The 19813-nt window shown below is 38.6% G+C and overlaps 1 protein-coding gene across 2 annotated transcripts in view; it reads left to right on the top strand.

Annotated features, from left to right (window-relative positions):
* Nucleotides 1-19813, top strand: part of LOC306855535 (pro-neuregulin-2, membrane-bound isoform-like) — a 56620-nt gene that overhangs the window by 11527 nt on the left and 25280 nt on the right. For both annotated transcript variants that reach the window (XM_079394290.1, XM_079394289.1), the window contains exon 4: nt 17183-17303. In XM_079394290.1, coding sequence (XP_079250416.1) covers nt 17183-17303 — 121 coding nt within the window. The remainder of the gene's footprint in view (nt 1-17182; nt 17304-19813) is intronic.

Genomic DNA, 19813 nt, shown 5'->3' on the forward strand with positions numbered 1-19813 from the left:
AGAACAAGTTCTCACAGTGTCACGGCAGCCAGCTTGCATGCACACACACACACACAGGTACGAGGAAGGTGGAGGCAAGGCCAAGCCAATCGGAGGTGGTGTGGCCCCAGGCTCGGGGAGGGGCCTGCCCCCAATACAGTCCTCATAAAGTGAAAAAAAAGAGCGTGCAACATAGATCAACAACCTGAATGAGGCCACCACCAATGAAGCGCTCAAGTGCTCAGGGGAGAAACATAAATCTAACAGCTTAGGAAATACATTCAACTGATTGTATGATACGCTGTTTTCTCTGCCTCCTACCTTCTGACGGCGCAAAAAAGGGCGATTCTAGGATTTCACTCTCAGGGGGGATCGGGCCCCACCTGAGCAGGACCTGATGTGACTCAGAGGAATATTTTTTGCTTAAGTCTGAGAGGTCACAAGTTCAACTCTTGCTGTGGAACCCTTTTTCTGTCTCAGAGTACAGTGATAATTGTGAGATAAAGTTAAAAATAATATATATAAAGTCTCATAAGTTGCAGTTATGAGAAATAAAATCTTAACTGTGATATAATGCTGAATCACGAGACATAAAACCACGTTGTGAGATATAAATTCACAATTACGAGAAGCAAAGTTCCAATTGTGAAATATAAAGGCACAATAATGAGAGATATTGTTATGAGATTTGTTATGGGTAACACTTTACAATAAGATCCCATTAGTAAGTTAAAGCATAAACTAAAAATGATACAGTATTTATAAATGTTTGTTAACGTTAATTAATAAAAATACTGTTCATTGTTAGTTCATGTAAGCTCAATTCCATTCCATAATAACAGATACAGAGTTTGATAATGTATTAGTACATATTGAAATTGTCATTAAGATTAATAAATACATTAGAAGTATTTTTCCTTAGTTCATGTTAACTATGTATATTATGAGATTAAGTCACATTGGTATAAAGTTGACATTATGAGAAACGGTGTTGCAAATGCGAGATAAAATGCCAGAAGTTGAGATAAAACGTTGAATAGCAATTATGATATTTAAGGTCACATTGTGAGATATAAAATGTTAGTTATAAGAAACAAGTGTTGCAATTGTTGAATGGTGAGATATAAAGCTGGATTGCAAAACATAAAGCCATTTTGTGAGAAATAAAGTCGCAATTACGAGTAACAAAGTTAAAATTGCGAGATGTAATGTTACATTGTTACTTTTCATGTCACAATTAACAGTCATAGTCGACTCACATTGTGACTTTTTAAGTATCTACTGTGAGGTGACTCACATTTTTTAATCAGTATTTTTGGTCATTTCATTGGAATCCAGAATGTTTGGAAAAGATATTCGGCTCTAGTAATTTCTATGGTGCAAATTATGGGAAGTGCTTGTACTGTTTGCATGATGCTCGTGTTGAGGAGAACACAGGCTTTTAATTTATGCCAGTCGCTGACGAGATTGATTTCTTCCCGAGGTCCTTAGTTGGGGGCCTGCGGCAGCTGTACGCACCAGTGCTATCTGTGAATCTGCCTGAGAAGAACGAGAGATGGAGAGGTCGATAAGGAAAAGAAGCATTGGGTCGGGGAGGCGTTGTAAGAGAAGGAAACAGAGGGAAATGGAGGGACGGATGGAGGGAGAGCAGAAGACAGAGCGATAAAGAGGAGGAGAGCCAGATGCTTTGCAGAGGCAGCTTTATCAAACCCATTTCGTAATGCAGTTGTAGATCGTCGGCTCTGTCCAGGCACTCGGCCAATCGCGTGCTACCTCTCACCCCGCCGGCCAATCAGATCGCTGGCTGATTTTTGTCACTGCTGCACTGGAGGTATGACACAGGAAATTAATCTTTCTCTTCATAAAGGCTGTTTTTCATCACACACCTCCCTTTTAAACAACTCCAGTAAACACACACATGCATATTTTGGCTCTTCCAGCAGAACGTTTAACAAGATAAGTGAACTGAGTAATTGGACTCATTAATTATAGCTGATCAGGGCTGAAGTTATGGCTGTTCAGGGGAGGTGAGCCGAGGGTGTCCAGAGACCCAGTGACCTTGGGACTACAATTAATGAAGACAAACAACAGACGATTTCTGAGCCCACCCCCTTCCCCGGGGGGCCTGCTTCGTCTGTCTGCGCAGCAGGCCCATGATAGCCGTCTCTCAGATCAACACTACAGCCCTGTCACCCTTCACTGCCTGCTGCTCCCGTGTGTTTGTGTACGTGTCCGTGTTGAAGGTGACTCTGGTTTATCAAAGCATTGGGGTGTCACAGGTCACCAGTCAGGTGAAGCGAGACATGAAAAGGTTAGAAGGTTATGTTGTGGACGAATACTTAGTGGAAAAACAATCAGCCTGTGCAGACAGCAGCATTAGTGTTACAAATGTGCTGTCGCACCAAAACATCCTCAGGCCCTGCGCTATTATCTTATCCCATATTAAACAATAGCATGTAGATTAATGTTCATAAGCTAAGCATGCAAACCTCTTCATTTTCGTAACAATTTGACCATCAAATGGCTTTCACAACTCATTTTATTTGCATAATCTATTTTAGAAATGAAACAGGATATCAAATAAGCAAAATGTAGGGTGGGATTTGTAGGTAAATGATGTATTATTAATAATAATCATTATGGATTAATAATAAAATAATTTAGATAATAATTAATATGTATATTATATTATTGTTATGTTACTCTTTGGTATTAATAATAATAATATTAAATATTATTATAATAATTACTGATACTGGTTTTAAAATATGTAAACGTGCAAAGTATTACAACAACAAAAACAACAACAACATTAATAATAATAATAATAATAATAATTGTATATACTTTTATTGTTATATAAATATTATGTAACTTAAAAATATAATATAATGTAATTTAATTTCTACTAATAATGAGATGATAATTTATTTATAAATTATAATTAATAAATAATTTTGGTACTGTTTGTAAAATATGTAACATTGCAACAAGTGATACAACAACAATGACAACAATAGCAACAAAAACAACAAAAATAATAATAATAACAGTTATGAAATGATAATGTTAATGAAAACATTATTAATATCCATTATGCATATTATGTTTTTATTGTTGTAGTCTAAGGATCATGTAGTCATTATTGTGCCAAAAAGCAAAAAAAAAAAAAAAAAATCAGTTTTCCCACAACTAAGCTTACTGTATGCATTAACAAATTATCAGTATCATATTGTTTATAAAATACTGCTAAATTAATAAATCTAAATGTAAAATATAATAGAGTCCAGTTTCACTTTATATAAAATTTTCTATGTTAGGGAAGTTTTAAGATCATAATCTTTTGGGTCATCATGTATTTATAACAGGTTTAAAATGCTGCTCTTGCAGAACCAACAAACCGTAAACATACTGTAAGTGCTTTAGGATTTCAGAATCACATATTTTGAAATGGGATTCTCTGTTATTCCAGAACTCCAAGCCAGAGACGAGTCGAGGTGATACCTCTCTTAGATCTCCTCTGTACTGACTGCCAGATCGTGAATTCTCGGGCTGCAGCCCATTTGAAGAGGGTTTGATGTGGTCTTCGTGCTTCAGCACACACACACAGTGCTTGTTTCTCGGGCTGTGCGTGTGTCACATCTGTAGAAAAGTTCACAACTGGGACTACATTTGCATAATACCTCGGGCAGTTGCACACATGGATCATATTTTCAATGTTGACCCCTTGGTCCTGATTGGATCAAATGAAAACAGAGCGATATTCAATTGCACACAATCAGATCATATTCAGTCTTGTCAGAACCAAAGATATCTTTTTCAGTGGAAAAATAGGATGATGTGAAATCCAGCCTGTGGTCGTACAGATACAGGGATATTCCTGCCACAGATGGCTCAAGTATTTCTGTCCATCACATAAAAATCACATCCCTAGGGGGCGCTGCTTACAGCCGCAGAGTGAACGAGTGGGACATAGGGAAAGCGTGAGGTGAGAGGAATGTGTTTGATGGAAAACGCAGCTGGGCGGCCGTTTGTTCCAAACTCATCAGTCATGCTGAGGCCCACCAGCAGCAATCTCTCTCTCCCCTTTTCTCTCAGCCGCTTTCCCGCTCTCACAAACCACTGTGAAGCTCCTCACAAAACTTTACACACACAACACCTGCCTCTGTGATGAAAGCCAATCCATTTCTGCTTAACTTGACTAATATAAACCATCGCTTATCTTTAATGTCGGATTTTAACTGGGGATAACCACGTAGACCCCTCTGATTCAGGTCCACCATTTCTTTCCCTCCTTCTTGTCTCTTTCTATATCTGTTGCAAAAAACAGGCTCTTCGTTTTTCTCCGACAGCCCAAACACCAAGATTAACTGAGTTTAAAGGATGCTAGAAATCTTTTTGGGACATTGGCAGTGATTGTGCTAGAATGTCAAGTGCCTGTAAGGGAACTGAAGACATTGATCGGTGCGGGTGAGCTGGTACGATCGGTGTCGGCACTCAATCAGGGAGATTCATGGCAAGAGAACTGTATTTACAGTCCAACAGGAACAACTGGTGACAGCAGCCCTAATTCAGCACAAATAGGGAGGCTTTACATAACACATCAACAAACAAAAGACTGCCAAGAGGCCAAATAGCTCTGTTGTTTTGATTTCCACAATATATCTTTATGGAGACTGCTGAGTTCAGGTGGGTGGGTGGGTGGGCGCCTGGGCGGCTGTCTGTGTGTGTGTGTGTGTGTGTGTGAGCGAATCTCACGAAACCTGTCTAGGAATATGTCCTGGTCATATTTTAATACGAAATGTGAAATAAATAGGAAATTATATTTTTGCTTAGGGATTTACTGTTGAATAATTCTGGGAAGTAACAGTAAGCTGATCATTAGTTTCATTTCTGATTTATGACTTTAAGCCATAATATAAAACACATGTAGAATTGAATTTAGGCATCACAACATTATTTCAAGATGTGTGTGTTATCTATACATACATATATATTAAAAAATCTGTTAATAAAATGACTTCATAATATTGAGGATTCCTGATTTTGCCTGTAAAAAATGTAGCAAATTTTTATATTTATTTTTGCATTTTGAAATTATTTTATGATATTTCTGCGTATACCCCATTTAGTATTTCTACCGTATTATAATTTTTGGAACACTTTTTTCTTGTGGTGTCCTTGTTACACGTTACATCTACTCACAATAGTAATAACAATAGATTGTGCATAATTACAATCAATTTACCCTAACCCAAACCCTAATCCTGACTCTAACCCTGTAGTTAATACTACAATATTGTTAATTAATATTGCTCAGTACTTTATTGTATAATTGCACTGTAACAAGGGCACCTTCAAATAAAGTGTACCAAAATTGTTTTTTTTTACTTTTTTTGAACTGAATCATTTTACTGCATGACAAGCATTTTGGAGAAATCTATTTTGAATAATTATTGTCTTAATTATTAAAATAATAGAGAGAAGCTTCATTTAGTGTAATTTTATTAATGTACTCTAAAATAATTTAATTCAATAAGTTATTTTTGGGTAAAATGTGAGATTTATTAATTCATCTGCAAGAATATTATCAAATATCCAAGATTGGGGGCTACGTTTATAACCTTTAATTTAATTAGTAGGACTTATGTATCCCCCTTTAATTCCATGTGTGTACTGTAGGTGAGGTTTGTATGTGCCAGGGAGCATGTATCGGATTATGAAGCATTGACCATTAGGAGCCGTGTGTGACCTTTGTCTCGGGGGTCAGATTCTTCAGGCCCATGCGCTGTTTGATGCACTTTCTCTGGTCACATAAGGAATACATATATTTCCCATTCCTGCTTGCTTCTTGTAAAGGTGCTGCCCTTTGTAGTCGTCTACCACAGCTGTCCCTCCCTCTCCCCCCATGCCACATGTTGCTGGTGGTCTTGCCCACAGTATTCATTACTTCATTAAGTGTGTTTGGGTGGGGAGAGTCCCTCTGTTTTCCCCATCAGACCGGATGCTGGTATATATGTGGGTGTGTGAATGTGTGCTCCAGCGGGGCAGATTTGCTGCAGCTGGCTGTGACCATCAGAGCTGTGGGCTGTAGGCTGGTGCTGCTGTTTCTGGGTGGGGTCATCCCGGATCTGAAACCTCACATCTAGCGATTTGCTTTCTTGTCTGCCAGCTCGCCGCAAGGACCGTAATGCTGCAATTTCACACCCGGTAGTGTGCGAGGGCGGCCTTGTGTTAGTCCTGACAACTGGCCTTGAGGTATGTGTGTGTGCAGGGCAGTTTGAGATTTCGTACCGGACACTTTAGCCCTATGAGTGCTTGCAGAGGAAGTGCGAGCCGGGAGATATCGAGCAGGATTGGGACGAGCCTCCGATGGACCCAGATGTCTATCCGCTGCCTGTTCTTCTGGTGTCCCTTTGTCAGGGGCAGAGTGTTGGGCTCGTGTCGGAGACCGGAGTGGAGCGTTTCCCTCCACCGCAGCCGACACCACGTCGCCCTCCGAGGCCCTGCTGTAGGGGTGCGTGTGGAGGAAGAGCCCTGCTCCTCGTTCCCGCTTTGTTGCTCCTGCTTCTGGGACTCGGAACCTGTTTGCTGCTGCTCCGCCGGGCTCTGGTTCAAGGAGCCGGCCGCAGCAGGGAACCGGACTGGCTGGATCTCCTCAGGGGAGAGGATGAGGAGGAGGGGCTTGGCTCGAATGATGCTTTGTGGATGCACAGCACCCCTGTGTCATCCTTCCAATGGTTCCCTGAGTCTCTACCCACACTTGCCCCAGGCACGACCTCTTCAGAGCCTACCTCCAGCCCAACGAGCACCCTTGCCCTCACGTCGCCCAGCAGCGCCCCAGCCCCTCTGGGTAAGTGCCCCGAGTCTTGCTTGTTTACACACGCGTCCTGTTGTGCAATCGCGAGCAATAGCACTCTTTGATTCCTCAGAGTCATCTGTGAAATGATTGAGGAGGACAAGACCAGGCACATCAGCTATGCGGCAGGAAGCAGGCAATAAAGGAGAAAAATAAAGACGTGCTAATGAAAAGGAAAAAATACAGGACAGAGTTCACTCTAGGCTTCTTTTATTTTTGCTATTATTCTTTCTTCTTGCTGTTATGCTGGACTGAGGTTAAAGAGTACCCTCAATGATGTTTTCTGAACCTTCGTGACTCTTTCATTGGTTTTTTTTTAGCATTATGATAAGAATCGTAGAGTTTCTTTGAATGAAACACATTTTAGATTTGGCCTTCTGCCTAAACAGTGAATGGAAAGACTTCGACACATGATTCATGTTTTCCCGTAAGCTTCCTTTGAACTTACAAGTATGTAATATGCAAATTGTGTATTTAATTGTCTTACCTGCTTACAGAAGAGTCTGTTGCTTTGATTTTATTCTATGAACTGGATTTTTTTCCCCCACCGACTGGTCCAATGTTACTTTTTACAAGGGTTTAAATAAACAAATACCGGATCACTATAGCAATCATGCTTCAGGGAAAGCTCTGTTTCCTAACAGGCTTGCCTTTTGTTGCTGGTGTGCATCGTCGTTAATGCAAACATGAAGAGTCTCAAGTCTGCACTGAAGGTCTTAGAGAGATAATAGATTATACAGGGCCCTTAAAGCACTGAATAATGCACCCACACCACAGCTGTATTCTACATTCACTGCACATATGTATTTGTTTTACTACACATTTCTACAAGAACACACTTGAAAGGGAATTATATAAAATAGCACATAGGATTATATGTTACCTATAGGGATTATATGTTAGTTTGTGTGGACCTTAATATAAAATAGCTGCACTCTTGCTAAACATACATTCTATTTTTATTTATTTATTTATTTATTTATTTATCTTTTGAAAATAAGGGGAATTCTCTAACTTGTCTTTGGCATTTAATTTTACTTTTTGAAAATTTTTGTGAATTTGTGCTGTTGCTCTTGAGCACGCAAACATGCATACTTGCCTACAGATAAAACAACATCAGCTCCACAGTTTTCACAGCCAGTCCGCGACACAATCAAAACACCACTGATATCTGAACTCTGGTGCCCTTCAGTGCACCAAAGCTGTTGCTACAAAACTGATAGTGCGATCACAGTTTTTTCTTTGCTTGCTCAGGGCCATACGATTTTGTTTAGAGGCTTTTAATAAATGCAGCGGCGAACATATAAATGTGAAATTGAGAAGACCTCTCTGAAAGGCTTTGGCAAACCCTTTAAACAAAAGGGATGCACATAATGGTTTCGCATAATGGAAAGCATTCAAAAGCTGTAAGATTGCATGCTGTATAAATTGACCTCTTGTGCAGTGATGGGATTCTGCTCCCAGCTGTAACAAGAGACATCTCCATCTTGAGGGGGGTGAGACAGTGTGCTGGCACAGGGGGTTGACCATGGCTTCACTATCATGATCTCTCAAGCATCATTTGTCAGCTGCTGGAGCATTTTGAACTCTTTCTTTGGCTCTCAAGCTACCACAGGGCGTACCAGAAATGTGGATGTAATTTGAACTAGCGGATATTATTTGTTTTCACCCCTCAAATGGCCCAAATGTTCTATTGAGTTGTTTTTGTTTGGGGTCTCAGAAACCCGAGTGATTAATGTGTAAAATAAGAGTAATTTTGTAATTCATTTTGTAAACTATTATTTATTTTCTCTTTAAATTATTTTAATATGATCAAGACCCATTTTACATATTTTTTGTGTTGCTTTATTGCACATATAGCAGATTTTATAGCACATGCACTTCTCAGGAATGCAATTTATCCATTTGAAAAAATAGACAGAATCTCGGAGACCTCCAGAATACTGTAGATATAGTTACATTTGATGCATGATATCATGTTGAATTATGTTTATATTCAGATCAACAAAATTTGGAAATTTGGTCATAAACCTGATATTCCACTGTTACATTTTTCCAGCTATTAAGAGACCATAAACAGAGAATGAGGGTTAAGCCTCCAATTAATAGAAAGGCAACAAGATGCCGCAACCACATGTCAGACGTCCCTGCACTTATGAAATTACTAATTTGGACTTCACGAATGTGTCTCCAGAAGAAAAAAATAAAAGACACTCAGCACAGGGACCTCTTTTTTCATTTTTTATGACTTTCCTAGAACCCTTTGGAGAGTGCAGAAAGATAGACATGTTTATGAAGCCTTCCAGATGGCCCCGTTTTGCCCCCACCCAGGCCGTCTTTTCAGTTCCTTGGCCATGAAGGAGTAATCAAACTCAGGGCTAAGCTCGCAGGTCAAACCCTTGGGTTTTCAGGCAGGAGAAAGTGACCTCTCATGAGAGCTGTAGTGAAAGTTGCTTAGTGCGTGCCATTAAGAACTCAAAGAACTTGGCCTTTAGCATGTCAGGATAGAAATGCAACCTGGCTAGTGAGCATGAGGCTTGGAAAGTGACCTGGCACTGTAGCTGAATGTAAAAAAATGGTGAGTGTGAAGCTGGATAAACAGCAATTGTCAAGGACTGATCATTTAGCGTGAACTAGATCATGGCTAGCCTAAGTCTGGTTTAGTTTAGCAACAACACTCCAAAGAAACCGACTTTATATTTAGTAGCTCTTTTCTACTTATTTTCGCAGGATTTATTACCATGCTGAAAAATGCTGGTTGGCTGGTCTTAGGGTGCTTTCACATCTGTAGTTCGGTTTATTTGGTCCGGACCAAAGGCAAAAAGTTATACATTGTAGCTATTTTTAGCCGTTTTGGTTCCTTTTCACACCACACTGTTTGCTTTGGTCCGAACCAGCTGAAACGAACCAAAATGCAGTCATGTGACAACATCCGCTTCACTTGTTGGCTAGATGTGTCTTTGAACGCATTCCCTAAACTGCTTTTCGATTGGTCAGAAAGAGCGTGCGGGAAAATTCCAAGGCAGGAGTAAAACGCAGCAGACAGCACACTGCTATTTTGAGGCTCCGCACCTCCTCACAACCCCAAGTTTGTCAGCGACCTGCCATGCTAAACTGCAAACTGTCAACGAATACTTCCTCATCCTATAATGCACAGCGCAGCTGACTACGGCAGCTGGTTTAGTCCAAAATGCGCAGTTCTTTTTGCGGTTGGGTCTGTTTAAGGTCGGATTGCTTTCTCACCACAAATGAACCGCTCCAGGGTTCGTTTGAAAGCGTACTGAGACCACCTCTTCAAGGAGGTCTCGGTACACTTGTTTGGTCCGCCTTTGGTGCGCACCCGAGTGCGATTGCTGCACTCTCACCTGCCCAAACGAACCGCATCAAGAGGGAAAACGAACTCTAGTGCGATTCAACCGAACTAAATGAGGCAGGTGAGAAAACACCCTTAGTTGGTTTAAGCTTGTAAAGCTAATCTCCTATTCTGACTAAGCTGGCTTTAGCTGGTTATTTAGCTGATCTCCCAGTCTAACCAGCTAAGACCAGCTAAACCACCAAAAGAACATCCAAACCCCTCTAAAATCAGCCTGCTAAACCAGCTATGACCAGGCTTGAAGACTAGCCAAGTCTTAAACTATTGTTAGTGTGTTTTTTTGCTTTTATTTGTAGTAAAACCATGGTTAATTTTTAATAAAGGATTGTGTGCATTTGGTTTATACAAAGCAGTCAAGGTTTTGCTAGTTAGCATTTGCATTTAGCAGCATTATTAGCTAGTTATTAGCTAAATTCATTTTTTGCATTCACATCCATTTAGAAGTTTTATTTTATTTACATTTATGCAATTGACAGAAGCTTGTATCCACAGCATGTTTATGTATATATTGTATTTAATATTATTATTATTTATTTAATTTTTTTATTACATGAAATGTTTTTTTTTTGTAGTCAGTAGTTATGACTGTTTGCGTTTGTGTGATGCCAGTTTTCCTGTAGCTCCATCGTGATTGGTCACATGAAATTTGCAGCTCAAGTGATTGGCTCTGCTTCACACTTTCCCCACTCCACCTCATCTTCCTGGCACATGCTGCCTCAGCAGGTATTTGTTGAGTTTTCCCAGATCTCCAGCTGATGGGAGCCTCATAAACATGAGGGAATATTGTAGAGGCGTGTAGCTGTCAGAGCTCAATTACTGAAGGAGGGAGATTTTTGAAGTGTATCACTAGACCAGAGGCATAAACATGACGGACATCGGCAGAATTACCCCACAGGCTGCTGACACGCAAGTCTTCCTGCAGCTTTGGAAGAAAAGCTCTTTTTAATCTGACTGTCAGAGAGCTCTTGGAAACTTTCCATTCGGAAAAGTCCAAATTTATGTAATGCATAAAACCAGGAAGAAATTTAAATGAATAGCATACAGCTGTCCAATTTCAGCAAGTTTTGCATGCGCCGGAACGCTTGCTTGCTTTTGCATCATGCACGTCGAAATTCATGAAGTGAATATCATCTTAATATAACCCGCTTGTGCACCTGGAGCTCTAGGGGAGTGTGCACATATTTTAAAGGCCGAGCTGGATGTTCGAGCCTCTGGATGTGGTCTTTATGAGGCTCTGAAGGCAGCTCTCACAGGAAAGCTGATTTAATGTCTACGGGCTCCATCTTTCCATCCAAGGTAGCTGAGTCTTGTTTAGCGCGCTGTGTCATTAGTGCTCTAGTGGGGTAAACAGGCGCTGAGACGTGCTAAAATTCTCAGCGGAGGTGCGGAACGGTGGTGGCATGGAACGTGCGCCTCCCAGCAACTGACTGGATCCTGGCCAGCCTGTATCCATGTTGTTGAAAGGAGTGTTATTATAGTTGTATATTACTGTTGTTTCCTCTCTTCCACTTGAATGGCACACAACTGAGTGAGTTTCGAAACATAAACATTTGAAAATGTTGCAGGACGGCTGATTTATTATTTTATTTTTTTTTAATTTGGTATTCAGATCTGTGTTATCTAAACCGAAAAAAAAAAATCCTTGTGTTTGGGGGCCGGACTGTCTGTTTTTTTCGGCCAGTGGTAGACTTGTTCAGGACACCTGTCTGAAAACAGTCAATATTGTTACAGTTCTGTTGAGCAGAAATGATACATTTTGAATGGCAAAACTTAAAAATCATAAATAAATAAAATTAACTTAAAAAAGCATGAATTTTATAACAAAGATGTCAGCATTTGAGGACACTTACTGTGAGAAACATCTATAATTAAAAACTAGTAGATAAACTTAGCTGAGTAAACATAGGCAATAATCAAATGTGACCCTGGACCACAAAACGAGTCATAAGAGTCAATTTTGGGAAATTTAGTTTTTTTTTCTTAATTTTGTGAAATTGAGATATGGTTTGTTTGGATAGGACAATATTTGGCCGAGATACAACTAATCAGGAAAAATCAGGAATCTGAGAGTGCAAAAAAAAAATCTAAATATTGAGAAAATTGTCTTTAAAGTTGTCCAAATTAAGTCCTTAGCAATACATATTACTTAATTATATAAGTAATATGTAATAATTAAAAAGCAAGTTTTGATATATTTACGTAGGAAATGTACAAAATATCTTCATGGAACATATTGAAAACAGTCAATATTGTTACATTTCTGTCTATTAATGGTAGTAGTGTAGAAATTGCACATTTTGAAAGTCAAAACTTAAAAATAATAAATATATAAAATTAAGCGAAAAAAGCATGCATTTTATAACAAAGATGTCAGCGTTCGAGGACAGGTCTTCAAAAAAAAAAAAAAAACTTTTATTAGATAAACTTGTTGGCTGAGTAAAGAGAGCCCACAACCAGATGTTACTGATTTTCCACACCTCTGCTATATTCACTTCAGCAAACTTGCATGAGATGTTCAGTAAAATCACTTGACCAATGGCATGTGTTTGGGGGTGGGATTGACTGGGGGCAGCAGACATGTTCTGGAAACCTGTTTGAAAACAGTCAATTTTCTTACAATTCTGTTTAATGAAGCTAGTGGTAAGAAAACAAAAAAAGTAAATATAAATATATAAAATAAATGAATGAATGCAAAGAAGTAATGGGAGAGTTAAAAAAAATTGTATAACAAAGACGTCAACATTTGAGGACAAACTGTAAATAAAAACAAGTGAATAAACTTAGCTCAGTAAACAACTGACGTACACTTATGTTAAGCAAGACCACCACAAGCAAATGTTACTGATTTTCCACACTGCCTGCTGTATTCACTTCAACAAACTCTCACGGGATGTTCTGTAAGCTGTCTAGGGTTCCAGAGCCACACAATATGATTATTACTTATACATAAATACACAACCTGACTAGACATGCACTTTCATGAACATGAAATCAACAAGAAAATTCAGAAACTCTCTGCCCCTGAAATCCAAACCTTAACGGTGCTCTGATTTCACTCCTGTGATTTGATGTGGTAACATTAGTACCTCTAGATCAGGGCTATTCAATTGGCGGCCCGAGGGCCCAATCCGGCCCACCAATCATCTTCATCCGCTCGAGGAAAAGTACGCAGGTTGTACATTCGCCTTGAATTGTTCTTGCACTAATTAGTTTGTCCACAAGGTGGCAACACTGGCCCGGGCCAGCCAAAAAGAAAAGGGAGAGACACATTAACAACAATCTACCGTAGACCACAACGTCAATAGATGGCAGCGTTCACAAGCGCTTATGTGAGGGAATTATGAGATATCCACAATTCTAACGTTAGTTTAAACAAGTTTAAAGACAGTGTTATCGGTCATAACTTCTGGCGAGAAAAGGCGCCAACACTGGACGAAGATTTTTATCAAAGCAGGAAGTATAGTTTGAAAATCCGCGTGTTTGGCTGTACTCATAAACTGAGCCGCTTCAGACAAGCGCGCTAGCGCTTCAATGGACAAAGCCACACACAATGATGTAAAAATACGTGGTTTTTAACGCGAGTTACCTTATAAACACAGTCTTAAATTAGTTATAAAATCCTAAATGACCATAAAGAGTTGGGAGAAAGTTGGATGTCACATCTTCGTCATGTGCATCATTGTAGCTCGAATAAAGAACAATCAATATTGCTTATGCATACAATTTATAGTTCATGTGAAGATTGTTATAAGTTCACTTATAAAAAAAAAATATTTTTCAAAGACTATTAAATGTTAAAAATAGTATCATAACATTTCAATTATACTGTAATATTAAATAGCTATAATTAATGGCTAAAATTAAAGGGAACAAATGGCTTTAATAGAGAATTTTTTTTTACAAATTAATTACAGAAACAAATATAAAATGTTAAAAGTAAAAATTAATTCAATGACAGACAGCACTAATGTTAACCTTTTATAGATGTTACTGTTGGTAATATTAGTTCATTTTACTGCTGAATATGCATTTAAAATTAATTTCCAAATTTATAGGCCCCCCCAGAAAAAGATTGGGACGGCCCTCCTTGGCCCCCTTCAAATGTTCAATTCTATAATCCGGCCCTCAAATGAAGTTAATTGAATAGCCCTGTTTGATATCAGGGAGGGCCATGATACGCATAGAGTGCACTTCCACATCTGCTAACGTTTCTCTTTTCTTGGACTGACTACAGCTGGGTGTTCAACACGTATATGTGTGGGGTTGCCGGTGTCCTTCGATGAGCTGTCTTGGTTGCAAATCTGCAGCTCTGGACTGCGAGATTTTTTTCATTTGCAGAGAGAAAGACAAGAAGAACAAGATGGCAGATTTTGTTCTCAGCTGAATTTCTAGCCTATGTTGTTTGAGGCCTGAGGCTACGCTTAAGAATGTTGCCTTCAAAGTTTCATTTTCACACTTTTATTTCCATTCAAAATCAGACACTCTTCAATCATGTCTGAATGCAAAGATGTGGGTGGGGGGAATTTATCCATTTATCCATTACATTTGTGTTCTTTAAGATACTGATTCTTTAAGATCTTGCAATAGTCCCTTTTTTTAATGAAATGCTTATTTTTATTTTGCAAGGATGCTATAAATTGATCAAAAGTAACAGTACAAACTTTTACATTGTTAGAAAAAAATATCAAATTTTCGAAAAAAAAGAAAAAAGAAAAAAATAGTTGTTCTTTTGAACTTTCAATTCATCAAAGAATTCTGGAAAAATGTACCATGATTTCCACAAAAACACAGCTATTTTCAACTGTGATAATAATAGTAAACATTTCCCGAGCACCAAATCAGCATAATTAGTCTGATTTCTGAAGGATCATGTGACACTGAAGACTGTTGTAAAGACGCTGAAAATTCTGCTTTGCCATAACAGGAATAAATTAAAAACAGAAAACCATTTCTGTTATTTCAAATTGTAATAATATCTCACAATATTATTTCTTACTGTATTTGTTTGTACTCTATCATTCTGAATTTTGCCTCATGTATTCATGAATACTATATAAGAAGCATTATTTCTCATGGAATAAAAGAGAAGTCTGACACTGAATTGAAGTTCTGCCATTCACAATCTAATTTCAACCTAAAAAAGGAAGTTTTGGGATTATGTGAAATTTGCACAAAGAAATGCTATGTTTAGCCAACTGATTCAACACACATAACTGACATGTTCATGTAATCTCTCAGAAGAATAAACGTCTGGTTGGTGGTCTGCAGTGGAGGGTTTCAAACATGAATCCAGACTCGAGTAAAACAAATATTCCTGGATGTTTTCAACCTTAGATTGATGTACCATATGTGTGGCATGCTGTCAGTTACCTCAGACCATAATTTCAACTTGTCCCTCAGTGTGTATAAATGAATACGAAATGCAGTTACATTAAATATAACTGTAAAGGGAATAGTCAGTGGGATCAGAATGGCACATAGGAGATCTATAGTCTGTAGAGAAATATCTCTTTTTTAAAAGAAGTCTCTTATTCTCACCAAGGCCGCATATATTTGATCAAAAATACAGTTAAAAAACATTCATATTGTGAAATATTATTACAATTTAAGATAACTTTTTTCTATTTTAAAATATTTTAAAATATAAGTTATACCTGTAATATCAAAGCTGAGTTTTCAGCATCAATACTCAGTCTTCATTGTCTAATGATCCTTCAGAAAACGTAATATGCTGATTTTCTGCTCAAGAAACTGTAAAATTGTAAACAGTTGCGCTGCTTAATATTTTTTGTGATACCTTTTTTGATGAATAGAAAAAAAAATGTATGTGAAAAATCTTTTGTGTCTTTACTATCACTTTTGATCAATTTATTGCACCCTGGCTGATTGGGGCATAAATTGACCCTTTATATATACAGTAATATGTTTCTTGAGGAAAAAGCTACTTTTGAATGGCTCTCAGTGGAGCAAGATGGGGTTTTTTGTTTTGTTTTTTGCTCCCTAATGGTGTAGTAACAGCATCTGCCAGCAGGGGCGAATTGAGTCACGCTAACCAGCAAATCTAACAACATTAGTTTGGATATCACAATATTTCTTTAATTACATAAATAACGGTTGGCTTGATGTGGTGAAGCGATGCCGTAAAAATTGCTGGAGGAGACACATGTGTCTTTTTCGTTGTGATTAGCGAGATTAAATAAGCATGTTCCTTCTAAACATTTGCTTTGAACGCCATTTCAGCATGACAAAGATGATCCACTGTGCGGTGTTAAACAGAAACCATTGCATGTTTGAAAAAGTATCAATTGGATGGTGATGACATGAGTGTTTGTAGACATGTTGAGTTTAACAGCAGTGAGAAACAGCATAGGTATGTGCATAATGTGTCTGCGGGAAGCAATTTGCCCTGTCAATCTTCACGTTTCTGCTTTTGATTACAAATTCAATAAACACATTCATACGCCCCATTCTACACCCCTTGAACTGGTACCAAAGGTAAACAAACTGTAATGTGATTTCGCCATTTTCTCCAGGCCTCTCATTTTTTCCCAAAACATGTTGAATGTTGCTCCGATAATGCGGCAGGATTACAGATCCATTCCAGACCTGTGACTAAGAGGGAGCAGGTGGTGTGTGTGTGTGGGGGGGGGGGGAATATTTATCTTTGCCTATCGAACATCTCGAACCTCATCTGAGCAGCAAAGATGTACGGAGAGATTTGCGATGAAAACCAAGGAGTCGTTGTTCTAGTGAATGACTGTTATTGTAGGGAATGGGACATGAGCTGAAATGTGATAAATTATCAGTAACATGTAATGAATGTTATCTGAGAAGCTGGCATCTGTGTTTTCGGTTTTTGCGCAACCACGTGGCTCTTCTCTTTATTGTTTACTAAGCACTCACTGAAAGCTCTTTTGTATTTTGGGTGGCTTGCTGATGTCTTAAGATGTTTTTGTCTTTGTTTCCTGCAGTAACCACAACGTTAGCTCCGGGTTCAGGCCACGCCAGAAGATGCAACGAGTCAGAGAAGGCATACTGCGTGAATGGCGGCGACTGTTACTACATACATGGTATAAATCGGCTATCCTGCAAGTGAGTTTCTCTCCTGAGCCTTTTCTCTCATGTCAATCTGTTTATACTCCTGGTGGATCACATTGTTCTTTGCCTTTTCTCTCTCTTTCTCAGTCACAGACTCTTGTTGATTACACCAATCACAACTTTATTTAAATCAAAGGGATTCTTCATATCGCTCTTTCTTAAACTATGGACATTTTTAGGTCCTGTGCACATGGGGGGGGGGGGGGGGGGGGGGGGGGGTAAATGAAAAATAATAATAAAAAAGCTGTTCAACAGTGTATATATATATTAATCAAGGATTTTTTAAAAATTTTATTTTATTTTTGAACCAATAAATTAATAATACAACTTTGGAATAAAAAAGGCTGGCTTCTTCATCTAGCTAATTTCAGAGTCAGCATTTTACAGACTCTAAATAAACTCGATAATAATTTCATACTTGCATATTTTAACAAAATTACAGCTTGGAGATTATATACTATAAAAAAAAAATCAGTTTGTAAGCAAAATTGTTGGTTGTGGTAGAAATTATAGCACCAAAAATGGCTGTATATCATTTATTTGCTTGTAATTATTATTATTATTTTTTTTTTTTTCAAAATAAGTGTTGTGGAGTGTTTTTTTTTTCTTAGTTTATAAGATTTAAGATTTAATTTTTGTATGTATGTGTACGTATATAATATGTAAAAGATGGAAAGTCAAGGGTAAAACAATTGGAATTACACATTAAAATGAATGAAATTATATAATATATATAAAATTAAATATTGAAATTATTACAAAAGGCAGTACAAATAAAAGATGAATGCATAGTTTTTTATATGACCATCATATATAAAAAAAAAAAAAAAAAATTTCAAATCTGTTCATTTTAATAAAAATCAACCCACTGGGACATAATTATGCTCATAATTAAAGAAACAGCAGTATATTCAATGATGTTCTTCTACAATTTGCCTTCTTTCTGTTCTTCATAATGTTTCTAACTGAGAGATTAAGAACTGCACGCTAAGTGAAGTAAGAATCCCTAGTTCTTGGAGTTCCTTGTCTCTTTCCAGCAACGACCAAATGGTATCCATGAAGTCACCCATCCTTTTCTACTTAAACTCTCTCTCTCTTTCTCTCCATCTTTCACTCTATCTTCGGGCGAGTCCCTCTTGTGTCAGGGCACAGCGGCTTGACTCACTGGTGCAGATGTTGATGAGTGTGATATGACTGTGATGTGCTTGGGGAATTGAGAAAAACAGGCCTCTCGTCCTGCTCCGGTGGCCCACGTTTAGCGTGCTGGAGCGATGTGCATCAAACCATTGTGAAATGCCATGTCATGCTGGTTTAGTGCTGGAACAAATATTTACGAGAGTCAGAGGCCTCCCACAAGGTAAATAAGTCCGTTTGCTTACATTTCAATCACAGGGGAAAAGGATACCGATTTACACAGAGGCTTTTAAATCAGGGATGCTCAGGACGTCTTGTTATGGGCCGAAAAAAACATTTTCGCCCGCATTATCAAAACAAGACCAAGCTGATTAAGTAGCTGCGAAGGGCGAGATAACAAACAAGGATGCACATGGAAACAAGTTTGTGTTTGTGCGTTATATGGAGCTATTTATGCGACGGGGTCTTATAGCAATGAACTGTAAGGTACTGGTTTCCTCTTCTTTTAAAAAAAAAAAACTATTTCAAACCGCATGTTGTGCCATGTTATGAGTGATATTTCCAGTGCAGCTGCACGGTCTGTTCGTCTGCGCATCCGCGTCCCTGGAATCTTGCACAGTAAGCAAACGGGCAGGACACAACTGCAACAGTCATTCAATAAGTTGTGTACAAATTGGAAGGAGCAATAACTCAATTTCTGCAGCTAATTCACTCATGGGTGAGGCACAGGTCCAGAAAAGTTGGATAATGCAGTCAAGGCCCTCTGGGAATTGTTGCCCCAAAGCTATCTCATTCAGTATAGGCCAGACTTCCATAGGAATTACTCACCAGCTGAACAAGTCCAGCCATACAAGCTACCGCATATTTATGCCTGCCTCATTTTCTTTTAAAATACAAAGTTCCACACACACATATGGAGTGAGGAAAGAGGTAATGAATGACCCAGGCCATAATTATTTTCTTGCTGGGATGATGATGGTGGGGCCGGTTATTTTACGGCCTGCCAAGTTACAGCAGCTCCACATCGACACCCCTGTCATGTTTACATAAGACCGCGACAGATGACAAAACTGAGGAGGAGAGAGAAATGCCAGAGGAGATTCATGGCCCGCCGCTGAGGGGGCCCCTGACTGGTATCTGGCGCTGCTTTTTCACGGCCCCCGACACCTTCTTGTGCTGAACATCAAGGACAAGTTCTGATCTCAAGACTGTAGGTTATTGAGTTTAGTGGTTCATTTACTATAATAACCTCTTCTCTTGAACAGTACATATTTGTAATTAACTACTATTATTAATCTACTATTAACCTAGAACATTAGCTAAAATTAAACAAATCATTTTTTTTTTTTTTTTGGCCTGTCCTGCCTCGG

This window comes from Barbus barbus (genome assembly GCF_936440315.1).
Source record: "Barbus barbus genome assembly, chromosome: 36".
In the NCBI taxonomy this organism is placed as follows: domain Eukaryota; kingdom Metazoa; phylum Chordata; class Actinopteri; order Cypriniformes; family Cyprinidae; genus Barbus; species Barbus barbus.